At 42.5% G+C, this 16,357-nt stretch overlaps 1 protein-coding gene across 2 annotated transcripts in view; it reads right to left on the reverse strand.

Moving 5' to 3' along the window:
- Positions 1-2,423: 2,423 nt before the first annotated feature.
- appl1 (adaptor protein, phosphotyrosine interaction, PH domain and leucine zipper containing 1) overlaps positions 2,424-16,357 on the reverse strand; it is a 66,674-nt gene continuing 52,740 nt past the window's right edge. For both annotated transcript variants that reach the window (XM_078209594.1, XM_078209595.1), the window contains exons 20-22: positions 15,201-15,251; positions 6,547-6,636; positions 2,424-5,671 (exon numbers count right to left, since the gene is read on the reverse strand). In XM_078209594.1, the coding sequence (XP_078065720.1) occupies positions 5,519-5,671; positions 6,547-6,636; positions 15,201-15,251 (294 nt within the window). In that variant the 3' untranslated portion in view covers positions 2,424-5,518. The remainder of the gene's footprint in view (positions 5,672-6,546; positions 6,637-15,200; positions 15,252-16,357) is intronic.

The raw sequence follows: 16,357 nt of genomic DNA on the forward strand, positions 1-16,357 counted from the left end.
TCTGAAGTTGTTGAACTCAATGTTAAGTCTGTAAAGTGCCTAATTGGAAGATCAGGTGCTGTTCCTCCAGTTTGTCAGGGGATTGTGGGTCAGTGAGAACAGGTGAAGGCTGAACAGGATTTGGTACAAGTAAGGCCATGGGCAGCAGAGCTTTTACAGAGGATAGAATATGGGAGACCAGCCAGGAGTGTGTTGGACTAGTGGTAACAAAGGAATGGATGAATGTTTCAGCAGTGGATGCACTGAGACAGGAACGAAGGTAGGTAATGTTAGTGATTGCATGGATATGTAATCAGAAGCTCATCAAAGTCATAGCTGACACCTAGGTTGCGAACACTCTGGCTCAACCTCAAACAGTTGCCAGGGAGGAATGGAGTCAGTAGCGAGGGAACAGAGTTTCTTCAGTCTTTTCAATATTTAATTCAAGGAAATTTATGTTCATACAAGCTGTCTGATGCCGAAGAACAGTGGAGGAGTCAAAAGAGGGGATGAGATACAGCCGGGTGCTGTCAGCATACAAATAGGTCATTAAACATGGGATGATGAGAAAACATGACTTGGTGCCAGTCAGAAAGAATTTGTTAAGGCCACAGCTGATGTTAAATGTTAGAGTATTCCAAAACCCAGGAAGGAACTTTTGAATGTCTACTCTCAACTATACTTTGCAATATGGCATAACGAGGGGAAAGATGTGAAGGCCATTAGATGAATTCCCCAGTAAAAAACACAAGTCAACTAAAAAAAAATCACTTGACTAAAAAGTTTATTTATTAGCGTCACAATTAGGCTTAGAACATAGAACAGTACAGCATAGAACAGGCCCTTCGGCCCACGATGTTGTGCCGAGCTTTATCTGAAACCAAGATCAAGCTATCCCTCTCCCTATCATCCTGGTGTGCCCCATGTGCCTATCCAATAACCGCTTAAATGTTCCTAAAGTGTCTGATTCCACTATCACTGCAGGCAGTCCATTCCACACCCCAACCACTCTCTGCTTACATTAACACTGCAATGAAGTTACTGAATTCCCTAGTTGCCACACTCCGGCGCCTGCTCGGGTACACTGAGGGAGAATTTAGCATGGCCAATGCACCTAACCAGTACGTCTTTTGGACTGTGGGAAGAAACTGGTGCACTCAGAGGAAACCCATGCAGACATGGGGAGAAAGTGCAAACTCCACACAGACAGTGACCCAAGCTGGGAATCGAACCCAGGTCCCTGGAGCTGTGAGGCAGCAGTGCTAACCACTGTGCCACCCAACATTAATAGCTATCCACAAAATCTTTAATTTTATCCAGTTCCAAACACCTTTTTTTTCCCTGACCTCAGAGCTAAACCTCCCCAATCAACAACCCATAGATTTTAAAACTATGAGCAAAGTCCAGCAATAGTTACCAAACTAGGGCACCTACATCTTTCAGGGTTGCTTGTGATTTAGAATAAAGAAAACTGTCCTCTTAAAACAGCCTTTATTCAGGCACAATTTGTTGGGAGTAGAGATAGCTTCCTGATGTGTGGGCTGAAATCTCAAAAGTTACTGAAATTTCCTCTGATCTGATTTTCCTTTTAATCTTCTCTTATCTGAACTAACTTCTGCAGAAGTCCCTCCCAATTACCTTTATCACAAGCTCACCTTTTTGAATATAAATGTGAATTCACCTCCATCTTCTCTTTTGAACTTTTATCGCCTCTGCTTTAATTTTTGACACTCCATCTCCCATTGCTACCAACTTACCTTAGATAAACATTTTTTTCAGTGTTGCTAGGCTAATCAGCATATTAAAGCCATAGTTCTAGTCTCCTAGTCTGTCTGTTTTCCAATTTCCATTTTAAAAGTAGCTTGTTTTTCCTTTAAACACGTGTATTTCCAATTATTGGATTGATCTTTTCCATTTTGTTACAATGTCCTGACATTGTTTATTTAAATGTTAACTATATTCTATGTAGGGTCAAACATCAGATGCACTTCAGGTGAGCATTACAAGTGGAACATTTCAGTATTACATCAGAGACTCAACTGCTGCATCTTCAATGTTCATTTAAAGACTTAGAACCTCCTTCTGGTTTAACAAAACAGGAAGGCAGAAACCCAAAATGTCAGGTTGTCTCAGCTGGTAGAACTCCCCACCACATATCCAAATATCTGCACTTTCAACAGGGCTTGCTGACCAGAAATCAAAAAGCAAGAATCCTAATTCCCCCTCCCTAAAAGTACGAGAGCAAATGACACGATTTTGTTCTTGTCTTTCTGAAATCAGCTCATTTAGCAAAAAATGACTGGGCCGGGACCTTTTGTGGCCTGTATGGCTCAGCTACTCACTGGATAAGGTTACTAAGCAATTCGAGGAAAGGTCATAATTTACAAAGTTATTTTCCAAATTCCCAACCATAAACATGTACCAAAAAAAACCACACACAAAAACCCACTCAGGTGTTTTATTAATCTGCTCTGTGGACATGTGAAGTACAAAATGTGGACCTTTAGAAAACACTACTGTATAAACAAATCCATTAATTAGAGTGGATTTTTAAACTTGTAGTTCTTCTTCTACATTAAGAAAACCTAGAATAGTGCATTGGCCTAGTTTTAATACATTTGATTTTTTTCCACTGGTTTTAACTTGAATATTCAGCTTCAGAATTTACAGTCTTTGTGGATTTTGTATTTCCGAGTAAGGTGACGTAAATTCACTGAGACAAGACATATATTTGAAGAGGAATGTTGTTACCTTAAAATAGGTAATTCTAAAAATTTGTAGGTTATACAGAATTTTTTTTTGCTTGTTAATTTTACAGTTACTATATGCTATATTTCAACAAGGTGCAGTGGTCTGTGCTTACAGTGCAAATTTTCCCCTTCAGGATGAATAGCAAGCCTATTATAATGTAATGCAATGCAAGTACTTTTGCTTCTTTGGCATGTTGATTAAATTTAGAGTAAATCATACTAACTTTCTACATTTAAGCCAATTAAGAATCTAATTAGGAAAATCACAATTAGTATGTCACTCAGTAAGACATAGTTCTTTTACAGTTATATATATATATATTTCAACTGTAGTTCCATAATATGGGAAAAACGGACCATTCAGACCTTAATACCATAAGTGACATGCATTTAGTAGCATGCAGATGTTGCAAACAATCTCAAATAAAAGGTTTACTTTATTGCGAAATCAACTAAAAGCCTACTGCACGATACATACTTTAAAAAAATCAGTATAAAATGTTTAACTGAAGCAGTGATGGGCATTGTGTGGGAAGCTCAACTAAAGTATTTAGAATTTCTCACTGTTCACAACTATTTTGCAGTCGTGAACGATATCCTCAAAGGTGATAAATAAGGATAATGTGTGACAGCCGCAGAAATAAAGCAATTTGTTAGCATTCCTAAAAAGATTTACCCCCCATTATCCAAAAATATATATAAAATATATTGTATTGCCCATTCATCCAATCTTAGAATTAAATTCAACATAAATTAAACACAAAATAGTTGCCAAACTGTAAACCTGGTATAAATGGCTAAAATCAATTTGGTACCTTAGAAGTGGCTTAATTCAGCTTGAGTAAAAGTTGTTCGAGGGCATCGGCCCAAATTGTGTTCAATTTTAACTTCACAAAACTGAATTCAAAATGTTCTACAATAGATCAGCTACAATAGTTGTAACATTGACCAGAATTTTCCATCTGCTCACACCAGTGGGATCTTCTGGTCTCGCCCACAACACACCCCCACAGCAGGTTTTCTGGTGGTGTGAGGTGCAGTCAATGGGAAATCACTTTGACAGTGGTAGGACCAGAAGATTCACCGGTGAACAGCATGCTGCCACCTGCCACATGACAAAATCTGCGGGTCGGCCAGAAAATCCCCCCGCCATCATGTAAATACAGTTCAATAAATCCAGCAGTATCAACCGACAGTCTACACTGTTACTCCATAGCCTGTTCAACCTCATGTGGTGTGTCATTGTTGTGAAGCTTATAAACTGGTCTCCCAAAGAAAATATTGCACTATACTGTAATCAGATACTAGTGATTTCATTAACTGCACAAGAGACAACTGTACATATTTTAAAAACGTGATTCACTTAAGTAGAACACAGCATACTTAACTATAAGGCAAGCACTAGTAAAGGGGAAAACAATTCTCATTCATTTATCAAAAGCAATAATTGCTTCCTTTATAAGCTATAAGTTTATGAAAGATATGAGATTTCTAATTAAAAATGATGGACAAGCTAATTAAGTATGTTAACTCTCTTCAAGCACACATACACACAGTATAAGGGTGAAATGTAAAAAATAATATAGTTTTTTACTTTCAAAAATTAAAGCTTTCAAATAAAAAGGTAAAGATATGCAGGAAGAGTTAGTAAGCAACCTATTGCAGTTCAAAATCAAACCTTAGTGTGATCTTCATTGTTTTCCCTTATGTGGATTACGATACGCAAGCTGCGGGTTAAAAGGTTTTAAAATCTTCCATCACACTTGGGTTGAGCTGCCTAAAACAATTTTTTACAAGTTAACTTTTATATAAATTCTTTTCGTGATCCTAATTTTCTTTTACAACTATTTACTGCGATTTTGGCCTGAATTTTGCAATTGTGACAATATCAAAACTGTCACCATTTGAACATGAAAAAAAGAAACAGGAGCAGTAGGCCATTCAGCCCTTCAAACACATTCTGCCATTCATCAAGATTATGGCTGATGTTCTACTTCTAAATTATTTTCCTGCACCATCCCCATATTTCTTGATGTTTAGAATATGTAGAAATCTTGTTTGCCATCATTACTCCTCTGAAATTGACAGCAATCCCTGGCGTCCATGCATGTGCAATTGACCATGAAAATCCAGAGGTTGCCATCAAGGATTCTACATTCTTCCATGGGGTGCACTGCTCAAGTCCAGGCAGACCACAATCATTTGGAAATCATTGCACTGATGAAAACATCTCCCTTTTATTCTGCAATAGTTACACTTTGTTGATGAGGTGTAACTAGATTTTTGAAGGACATACCAAGTTCTAAATATTGCCAAATAACTTCTCTGCAGGAAAACTAATTTTATATTTATGTAATGCCAAATCTTTCCCTTCTGATAAAAATTGCAAATTCTTGAATATTTTTTCTTTTTAAAGTTGGATATTTTAGCTTCTAATATCCCCATCGCTTATTTCATTCTCCATAAAATTGAAAGTATAGTATATTTAACTTGCAGATTTGCTAGCTATGAGAGTAGTGTGATGTCGTTGGCTGCTTACCCTGCTTGATGACATTACCTTAGTTGGTGCCTGGAGATTGCCATGACTTGGCACCAGATTCAAACTAATGTCAAGAAAGGGGAAATCTATGTCAGAGAGACTTCTGCAGACAACACTCAAGGTCAGAGGTAACTATCTCATTTTGCTGCTGACTGCAAAATCTGGCTTTTCACTTAGTGCATGTCACCTGCTATGCTATGAATATAAATGTGACCTGATCAACATTTCCATCTTTTTCATTCTCAACACTTCAGGCTTCCAATTCCTTTTTCTTCTTTCCATCATCTCCTGCGTCACTGTCTTCTGACTGGCTACTATTACCCACTGGCACAAACTGGCCCTCGCCACTGGTCTGGTTTGGTCGACTGGAAGCAGCGATTAAACGGCTTTGTTCTTCTAAATCCTGAAAACAACATTGTTTTAACATGATCAGTTTCTCATTTGTACAGAGAATTATGTTTTAAAACGGTGCTTTGAAGATTCCAATTAATAATTAACTGGATCAGATTGATCACTCAAAGAAAGCTCCAAACAATCTAATGTTGCAGCTAATATTATTACCTCATGCCCAGAGAATAATATAAACTGATAAATCCTTAACTCACAAAGAATAGGAGACCTAATGGCTGCCCTCACCTGCCATATTTATTTTAAAATTTGTTGCACTCTGAAAATGGAAAATTAAAAAATTGAGCTGTTGATATGAATCATTTTGTTCTGAATTTATCTATAAACATGCAAGTCTGTTCAAACCTGTATTAATACGGTCCTCATACAAACTAAATGTGAGCCAAAGTGCTGATCAGAATCATAGAATCCCAACAGTGCAGGAGGCCATTGAGCCCATCGCGTGGGTTTCCTCCGGGTGCTCCGGTTTCCTCCCACAGTCCAAAGAGGTGCGGGTTAGGTTGATTGGCCATGCTGGAATTGCCCCTTAGTGTCCAGGGATGTGTAGGTTAGAGGGATTAGTGGGTAAATATGTAGGGATATGGGGGTAGGGCCTGGGTGGGATTGTGGTCGGTGCAGACTCGATGGGCCAAATGGCCTCCTTCTGCACTGTAGGGTTTCTATGATTTCTATGAGTCTGCACCGACCACAATGCGACCCAGGCCCTATTCACATAACCCTCATATTTACCCTGCTAATCCCCCTGATATTTAGCATGGCCAATCAACCGAACCCACACATCTTTGGACTGCGGGAAGAAACCGGAGCACCCGGAGGAAACCCACGCAGGGAGAAGGATTTAGACTGCATGTAGAGTTGGTTTCCTTTTACCTTTTCAATCTGTTTTTGTTTATTAAGTTCCTTCAGTTGCCTTTCCTTTTCTCGGTCAAGTTCTTTCTGTTTATCTGTGGTTCGACGATCCTAATACAAAAGATAACAAAGCATTTATTGTACTGCAAACAGGTTTGCAAATGATCAGTGAGTTAAAGCAGGCAATCAAGACTTTTGGGCTAGATATTCGATAACACCACACCTTGTTCAGGCACCCAAGCCTTCAATATGGGAGAGCAGGAAACATGCACTTATTACTACTACCTGCAAGTGTGACACCTCTAGCAAACAAAAGGCATACAAGCACCTGAACCTGGTGTTAGGCTCTTTGCCTGTGCAAAAAAGGCTCTACTGCCTCTGAGGCTCTCTCTCCCCAATATTTCTTTGCCTGGGGTAAACTGTGTTCAATAAAAGACCTAACACAGATGGCCCTTAAAAAGATTACCATTGGGTGCCTCCAAAAAAAGTTATTAAAAATTTATCTTGATACAGAGAGAAAATGTTTTCAAGTGCTTCTCAGAGTTCCACTTCAGGCTGTTGCAGGCCACTAGTTACCCTTTGTAGAATGCAAAGTTTAAACCATATATTGATGACAATTTGCTGCTGTCACAATTAACTTTAACTTTTCTGACCTTGATTAAGTTTCTTCATGTCCTGGATGGGAAGGAGGGGGTAGACCCTTGTGGGATAGGGAGTTGGCACCTCCCTCCACATGGTCCTAGCTATTTGGTTGGGAGATCATAATCTACCCATTTCTACTATTGCCGTTACGGATCTGCCTAGTGACAGCAGGCACAAGAATTTAACAAGGAATGATCAGGTATGATCAGCCTAGCGACAGCAGTAGCCAGCATTCAAAGGAGGTGATGAGAAGCAACCTTTCCCAGTTAACACAATTAGCAGGCATTCAGGCAGAATCAGGTGTAAATAGCCCGATCATCAAAAAACAGCTCATCTAGATACTTGAGAGATCAGTGGAGGCATACTGATGCTAATTTTGGAGTCACAGAATGGGAGAAATGCAGATAGCCCAAATACACAGAAGGATGATTCAAAGAGGAACCAGTGTACAATTGTCAATATCTGCACAAGCAGGCAGCCCAGTTTACATCTCTCAGCCAAGAGACATTGTAACATCTAAGAGCCAAGAGGCCAGTTTAACATCCCACTGCAGCAAGGCCATTTTAAATCTGAGGAGTCTTACAGCCAAGGTACTGCAGAAACCTCTGTACAGGCAGTTTAGATATCTTCACTGGACCAGGAAAAGACGTTTCCCAGACTTGATCATCTGTATTGTATTGTGTAGTGTAGTACTAATAAGCTGGATTTGATTCACAGATTTATTTAATTTGGATGTTGTTTGGAAACAGGAAAGTCTTAAGGAGTTTAAGGATCACAGATGGATCTTGGAACAAGGGGTAATTTCTATATTTTGGTTTGATTTATTGTCACATGTATTAGTATACAGTGAAAAGTATTGTTTCTTGCACGCTATACAGACAAAGCATATTGTTCGTCGAGAAGGAAACAAGAACGCAGAATGTAGTGTTACAGTTATAGCTAGGGTATAGAGAAAGATCAACTTAATGCAAGGTAGGTCCATTCAAAAGTCTTGATGGCAGCAGGAAAGCTGTTCTCGAGTCAGTTGGCACGTGATTTCAGACTTTTGTAGCTTTTTCCCGACAGAAGATGATGGAAGAGAGAATGTCCAGGGTGCGTGGGGTCCTTAATTATGCTGGCTGCTTTGCAGAGTCAATGGATGGAAAGCTGGTGTGCGTAATGGTAGGGCTACATTCACGACCTTTTGTAGTTCCTTGTGGTCTTGGGCAGAGCAGGAGCCATACCAAGTTGTGATACAACCAGAAAGATGCTTTCTATGGTGCATCTGTAAAAGTTGGTGAGCATCGTAGCTGACATGCTAAATTTCCTTAGTCTTCTGAGAAAGTAGAGGAGTTGGTGGGCTTTCTTATAGTGTCAGCATGGGAGGGCCAGGACAGGTTGTTGGGATCTGGACACCTAAAAATTTGAAGTTCTCGACCCTTTCCACTTTGTTCCTGTAGGGGTATGTTCTTCTCTACGCTTCCTGAAGCCGATGACAATCTCCTTCATTTTGTTGACATTGAGGAAAAGTTTGTTGCTGCACCAGTTCACCACATTCTCTATCTCTTTCCTGCACTCTGTCTCGTCATTGTCTGAGATCCGACCCACTACGTCAGCAAATTTGAAAATCGAGTTGGAGGGGAATTTGGCCACACAGTCATAGGTGTATAAGGAGTATAGTCGGGGGCTGAGGACACAGCCTTGTGGGGCACCGGTGTTGAGGATGATCGTGGAGGTGGTTTTGTTGCCTACTCTTGCTGATTGTGGTCTGTGGGTTAGGAAGTTCAGAATCCAGTCGCAGAGGGAGGAGCCAAGGCCCAGGCCACGGAGTTTGGAGATGAGTTTCGTATATAATTGGTGTGTTTAGGAATTCATATGTTTAATTGTCTTAAGAGTATGATATAGTCTGACTCTTCTGTATTTATCTTTTCGTTAATTTAATAAATAGTCTTTAGTAAATGTTACGTGACTGGGTTGGTTATTTTTATTGGGGGTTTCATGTCACTCCTCCATCCCGAAAAGAAAACTATATACCACCACGAACTGGTGTTCCAAGTTGAGTCACCTTGCAGATAACATTCATGGTTTGTGACAATTACATCCATCCAATTTTCAATAAAAACATATTTCTGTCACTTTGAACAATTTGCTGTCTTCTTAAGTATACCTGTTTCAGCTATGTGTTCATCTCTTGCACACTAGGGGTGGAATTCTCCCCCAAAAATTTGAAGTGCCAAATTTGCATAAAAACTTAAAGGTGTATAAGATGTTAGACCATAAGACCATAAGACATAGGAGCGGAAGTAAGGCCATTCGGCCCATCGAGTCCACTCCACCATTCAATCATGGTTGATTTCAACTCCATTTACCCGCTCTCTCCCCATAGCCCTTAATTCCTCGAGAAATCAAGAATTTATCAATGTTGAGAGGTATTGATCGAGTGGATAGTCAGAGGCTTTTTCCCAGGGCTGAAATGGTTGCCACAAGAGGACACAGGTTTAAGGTGCAGGGGAGTAGGTACAGAGGAGATGTCAGGGGTAAGTTTTTCACTCAGAGGGTGGTGGGTGCGTGGAATGGGCTGCCAGCAATGGTGGTGGAGGCGGATTCGATAGGGTCTTTTAAGAGACTTTTAGATAAGTACATGGAACTTAGTAAGATAGAGGGTTATAGGTAAGCCTAGTAATTGCTAAGGTAGGGACATGTTCGGCACAACTTTGTGGGCTGAAGGGCCTGTATTGTGCTGTAGTTTTTCTATGTTTCTATAAGAACCTGGAGCAGGAGTAGGCCATCTGGCCCCTCGTGCCTGCCCCGCCATTCAATAAGATCATGGCTGACCTTTTTGGGGATTCAGCTCCATTTATCCGCGCACTCACCATAGCCGTTAATTCCTTTACTGTTCAAAAATTTATCTATCCCTGCCTTAAAAACATTTAATGAGGTAGCCTCAACTGCTTCACTGGGCTGGGAATTCCACAGATTCACAACTGTGTGTGAAGAAGTTCCTCAACTCAGTCCTAAATCTGCTTCCCCGTATTTTGAGGCCATGTCCCCCCTAGTTCTAGTTTCACCTGCCAGTGGAAACAACTTCCCTGCTTCTATCTCATCTATTCCCTTCATAATCTTATATGTTTCTATAAGATCTCCCCTCATTCTTCTGAATTCCAATTAGTATAGCCCCAGTCTACTCAGGCTCTCCTCATAAGCCAATCCTCTCAACTCTGGAATCAATCGAGTGAATCTCCTCTCCACCTCCTCCAGTGCCAGTACATCCTTTCTCAAGTAAGGAGACCAAAACTGTACACAGTATTCCAAGTGTGGCATCACCAGCACCTTATGTTCAATCCTGTTGCTTTTTCAGTGGGATTTTCAAAATGAATCTCCCACACTCTGCATCACAGAGTGCAGTAACATGAATTATGCTGAAAAGCTGGGGACGGGGCCTATTCCCATTGGAGAGGCTGGCAGCATAGCACCGAGCGGGCTACTGAGCATGCACCAACCCGTCAGCGCTGAGATCGGTGCATGTGCAGTAACCCCACACTGGCGACCTCCCGATCGCTGGCCAGCCCCGCATCGCTGCCCCTCCGACCATCCCCCCCTCCCCAATCATTGGCCTCCCAGATGTTTCCGGACTAGCCCCAACCCCCCACCTCGCCCCCAATCTCCCACCGCAGCCCCGAATGCCCCCTGCCCCAGCAGGCCTATCCCCCAACCCCGATGACCAGCCCTGATCGCTGTCCTCCCTCCCTCCCCCACCGATCCCAACTGCAGTGGCAGCGGTTCCCCCCCACCGATCCTCCCCCAAGTCCTCTCACCCCCCCTTGGCACTGCCTGATGCTCAGTGGGCATTCCCCCTTACCCCCAACCTCCTGGGGGACTCCACAACCTCCCTTCACTCCAGCGGGGTCGGATCATCAGCTCCCTGCTTGGGGGCGGGAAACAGTGCTGACGACGCCAGAAATCCGGCGGCCAGAGACGCGTGGAGGCCATGGCGCCTAGCGAGCAGCCCACTACAGAACTGCCCCCCAAGTCTGCTTCAACAACATTTCAATTTTCCAGAGACCTCCAAACACATCACACCATTTCCTGTTGGAAATATTTAAATAAATCGTTCTGGCAGATTCAACACTGAAATCATTAGGCTGGTGCAACTCTTGCCCTGCTGCATTTCCTTTGCTGGACCATGGGATTCAGAAATTGAAACTCTAGATACTGTTCCTTTACTAGTTTTGAGCATTAACATTTTCCTGTATTTTGTTCATGCTGTTTATTTTCTACATGGTGTAAGGGGGAAGGTAGCACCTGTCATGGATGGACTCATGGCTCCACACTCCATGGCTCATCCTGTATTGACCCTTGCTTCCACCCAGCTCTTACCTGTGACTTTAAATAGTTGTTAACATGTGACAATGGCCACAGCCCAGTAAACAAGTGTAACTGGTGGGCCGGGCCAAACCAGATGAGAGCAGCAGTCAGGTCTCTAACCCTTGGTGAGTCATGGATTTGTCTCCCCTGCACACAAAGATTGTTTCTGGGAGGATGAGACTAATCTACGGTCCAATGTTTTTGAAGGTGAGTCCACACTGAATTGTAGGGTACATAGAAATTGACAAGACACAGAAGTCATGGTCATCCATTGCATTTGGATCTATCACCATCTGTCCTAGTCTCAACTTTCCACTGGACCAAGGTAGGTCAGGAGGAGAGAGGGAGGACGATGAGGCACAAGTATCCATCACTATAGTCCAATTCACGCTCATGTTTATTTGACAGTCAGCCATGAGAGCTTTGGGAGAGAATGGAGTAATTTAGTTATCTAAAGAAGTAATCACAATGGTTTAACTATTCCATGTTTACACGTGTCCTGGATGATGGTGACTCTTCTCAATCATTCCCAGTCATTAACAGAACTGCATGCTCTCACCAACACTTTTCAGCTTGGTTTTTTTCTCTGCCATGCTCCAAGTAGTTGTTAACATGTGACAATGGCCACAGCCCAATAAACCACTGTAACTGGTGGGCCAAACCAGGTGAGGGCAGTGGTCAGGTCGCGGTGGCACAGTGGTTAGCACTGCTGCCTCACAGCGTCAGGGACCAGAGTTCGATTCCCGAATTGGGTGATTGACTGTGGGGAGTTTGCACATTCTCCGTGGGTTTCCTCTCAGTCCAAAAACGTGCGGGTTAGGTTGATTAGCCATGCTAAATTGCTCCTTAGTGTTAGGGAGATGTCAGGGGGAAGAGTAGGGTGAATGTGTGGGATTATGGGGATAGGGCCTGGGTGGGATTGTTGTCGGTGCAGGCTCGATGGGCCGAATGGCCTCCTTCTGCACTGTAGGTATTCTATGATTCTATGCTCCCCAATGCCTTCAAGATGGCGATTCTGACATCAAAATCAGACATCACGGACAGAGAACTGTTCAGAGACTACTCCATGCAAGGACCATGGTGTGCCAGGACATACTTCATGATTTCCTGCTTGCTGATGACTTTGCACAGCCAATTCAGAGCTGCTTGTACAACGTAGCGCGGATTTGTTCACCAAAGCACGCGACAACTTTGATCTTATGATCAGCATGAAGATAACCGAAGTCATGCATCAGCCTGCTCCAGGAAAGCCCTAGTTCAAGGCCAGATTTCAATCCATGACCAAAATCTGTCAGCAGTGGATAAGTTCACTTATCATAGAACTTTACAGCGCAGTACAGGCCCTTCGGCCCTCGATGTTGCGCCGACCTGTGAAACCAATCTAAAGCCCATCTAACCTACACTATTCCAATATCATCCATATGTTTATCCAATGACCATTTAAATGCCCTTATTGTTGGCGAGTCCACTACTGCTGCAGGCAGGGCATTCCACACCCTTACTACTCTCTGAGTAAAGAACCTACCTCTGACATCTGTCCTATATCTATCACCCCTCAATTTAAAGCTATGTCCCCTTGTGCTACCCATCACCATCCGAGGAAAACCACTGTCCACCCTATCTAATCCTCTGATCATCTTGTATGCCTCTATTAAGTCACCTCTTAACCTTCTTCTCTCTAACGAAAACAACTTCAAGTCCCTCAGCCTTTCCTCATACGATCTTCCCACACCAGGCAACATCCTGGTAAATCTCCTCTGCACCCTTTCCAATGCTTCCACATCCTTCCTATAATGCGGCGACCAGAACTGTACGCAATACTCCAAATGCGGCCGCACCAGAGTTTTGTACAGCTGCAACATGACCTCATGGCTCTGAAACGCAATCCCTCTACCAATAAAAGCTAACACACCGTACGCCTTCTTAACAACCCAACAACCTGAGTGCCAACTTTCAGGGATCTATGCACATGGACACCGAGATCTCTCTGCTCATCCACACTACCAAATATCTTACCATTAGCCCAGTACTCTGTATTCCTGTTACTCCTTCCAAAGTGAATCACCTCACACTTTTCCACATTAAACTCCATTTGCCACCTCTCAGCCCAGCTCTGCAGCTTATCTATGTCCCTCTGTAACCTGCCACTTCCCTCCACACTGTCCACAACTCCACCGACTTTAGTGTCATCTGCAAATTTACTAACCCATCCTTCTATGCCCTCATCCAGGTCATTTATAAAAATGACAAAACGCAGTGGCCCCAAAACAGTTCCTTGCAGTAGACCACTAGTAACTGAACTCCAGGATGAACATTTCCCATCAACCACCACCCTCTGTCTTCTTACAGCTAGCCAATTTCCGATCCAAACCGCTAAATCACCCTCAATCCCATGCGTCCGTATTTTCTGCAATAGCTTACCGTGGGGAACCTTATCAAACGCTTCACTGAAATCCATATACACCACATCAACTGCTTTACCCTCATCCACCTCTTTGGTCACCTTCTCAAAGAACTCAATAAGGTTTGTGAGACACGACCTACCCTTCACAAAACCGTGTTGACTATCCTTAATCAAATTATTCCGTTCTAGATGATTATAAATCCTATCTCTTATAATCCTTTCCAAAACTTTGCCCACGACAGAAGTAAGGCTCAGCACACTCTCTCTTGAGCTCCCTATATTAACGACAAGGCATATGCAAGAATTGCTAAAGCAAGTCTAGCCTTCGAACTTTAGACTGGGAACAAAAAGCAAGCCTGCCTACCAAACTTTAAGCCCACTGCAGAATCACCCCCTAATACAGCACTAGACCTGTCCAAATTCCTCTGTGCATATAAGGCACTCGGACTGTGTACCAGTGCCATGCCAAGAAGCTCAACCACTTTCACTTAAAGTTGCCTTTGGAAACTTCTGATGATCATTTGGCAAGGAAAATACCAGACAGAGGGCCTGACATGCCAAATATCCATATCATATTGACACAGTCACAACGGAGTTGGGCTGGTAATGTAGCCAGTGTGCCTGAAATTCACTCAAAGTGAATCTACTGTAGAGCTTGAGTCTTGAGTGCGCTCTCATGGCAGTCTAAGTGCTACAAGGACACTCTGGAGGCTTCACTTGGGAGTTTTGATATTGATTATTGACTGATAAGTCCTGGCAGAGCTCATCCAGGATCACTGCACCTGGTGCAATCAAATGAAAAATGGGGCAGCTTTCTTTAAAAGGGCATACCACAGGCAGCAAAAAAAATCGCACGGTGAGGAAATCCCAATCCAGCAACTCATCCAAAACTCAATCATCTACGGTATCCTGTTTTCTTTGCAGCAGAACTTTATGGGTTTGAATTGATCTCATCAGTCTCCTACATACCCACTGGAACGCTGCCAAACATCCCAAGTTGAACATGGTCATCCTCCTCTCAAAGGACAAACACAAAAAAAAACATTCTGCTACAACAATGCATATTTATACTGCACCTTTAACATAATGAAATGTCTCAAGATGCTTAGAAAACAAAATATGACACCAATCCACAAATAAATATTAGGTCAGATGACCAGAAGCTTGGTCAAAAAGGTAGGTTTGAAGAAGTGCCTTAAAGGTGGAAAGCAAGAGAGGTGGAGTATTACTGTAACCTCATTGTTAAAAATAGGGCTAGTAAATAATGGAAATTCATTCACCTTACCATTTCTGAATGGAAAGCAATCTGTTTGCCCAGTCCAACGGAGTCACAGATCTAGAAAGAAAATGACATTATATTCACAACTACTAAATACAATTGTTTTGATCTACAATTAAGAATTTATTTTAAAATCAATTTAAACACATTTTATAACTGGAGTGTACCTAATGCTGTTGAAGTAGAGAGCAACCCATGGTTAAAATTCAGTTCAAATGCTGAACAGGATACAGAGATTTTGGAAGTCTGGTTCAACCGGGAAAGGGGACAATGCTGAGGGTAGGGAATTTGCACTGATGGCCATTGGTATTGACAATATTTAGCTGAGGGAAACCCAAAAACAAAATACTGACTAAGCAACCTGACAGTAGGGAAGAGGGTTTCAGAGAGTTAGAAGTCTGTGCCATTAGCTGACCCCATATTTGCAGATGAGGAGGAAGAGGCTAAGGATGAATGAAATTGAGAGTTCAAAGGTGATGGTACAGAGGATACTGCTGGAGATGTTCTGGCTTTGATTGGGTTTGCAAAACTGGAACCAACTGAGGACTCGCTCACCAAGCTGGAGGAGGATGGCATGGTTGACTGCGTTGAAGAGGTCAAGAACACCATAATCAGCTTAATTTTCTGGCCCTGATAGAAGTGAATATAAAGGCAGATGGGCATATAAAATTCATACTACTGGCTGGTGTGCCAGTATCCAGCTCCATTCTGTCCTTGGGCCATTTTCTTGGAAGTGGGATGAAGGCAGGTATGTCACAGGACTATCCACTCGCAAGCAGGAAGTGGCCAACTGACCTTATTAAAGGTACATTATCAGAGGCCAACTGGATTTTTTCAGTCAATTTCCATGTGCCTGAAGGCATTGGTGATCTCCTGGCAGCAGACCAGACTCCCCCTCCATAGTGGTGGCATTGGCACTGAGGAAATACTTTAAAGTTGAAGAAGTTAAAGAGGGGGTAGCTCTGTCTTGGGATGCCCTCTTCCCACTTACCTGAAAAGGCAGCCTGATGTTTCTTCAGGTCTGGGATAACCTCTTATTGGGGAAAATAACAGCCCAGATGGCTGAATCCCATTTGAACATGGTTAAGGGTCTGAAAGCCCACAGGTAAAATCCTGTCCAAGGGATTTGGTTATCAAAGATGGAGATGTTTAAGTGATTGAGC

Source organism: Mustelus asterias, chromosome 3 (assembly GCF_964213995.1).
Source record: "Mustelus asterias chromosome 3, sMusAst1.hap1.1, whole genome shotgun sequence".
Lineage (NCBI taxonomy): Eukaryota > Metazoa > Chordata > Chondrichthyes > Carcharhiniformes > Triakidae > Mustelus > Mustelus asterias.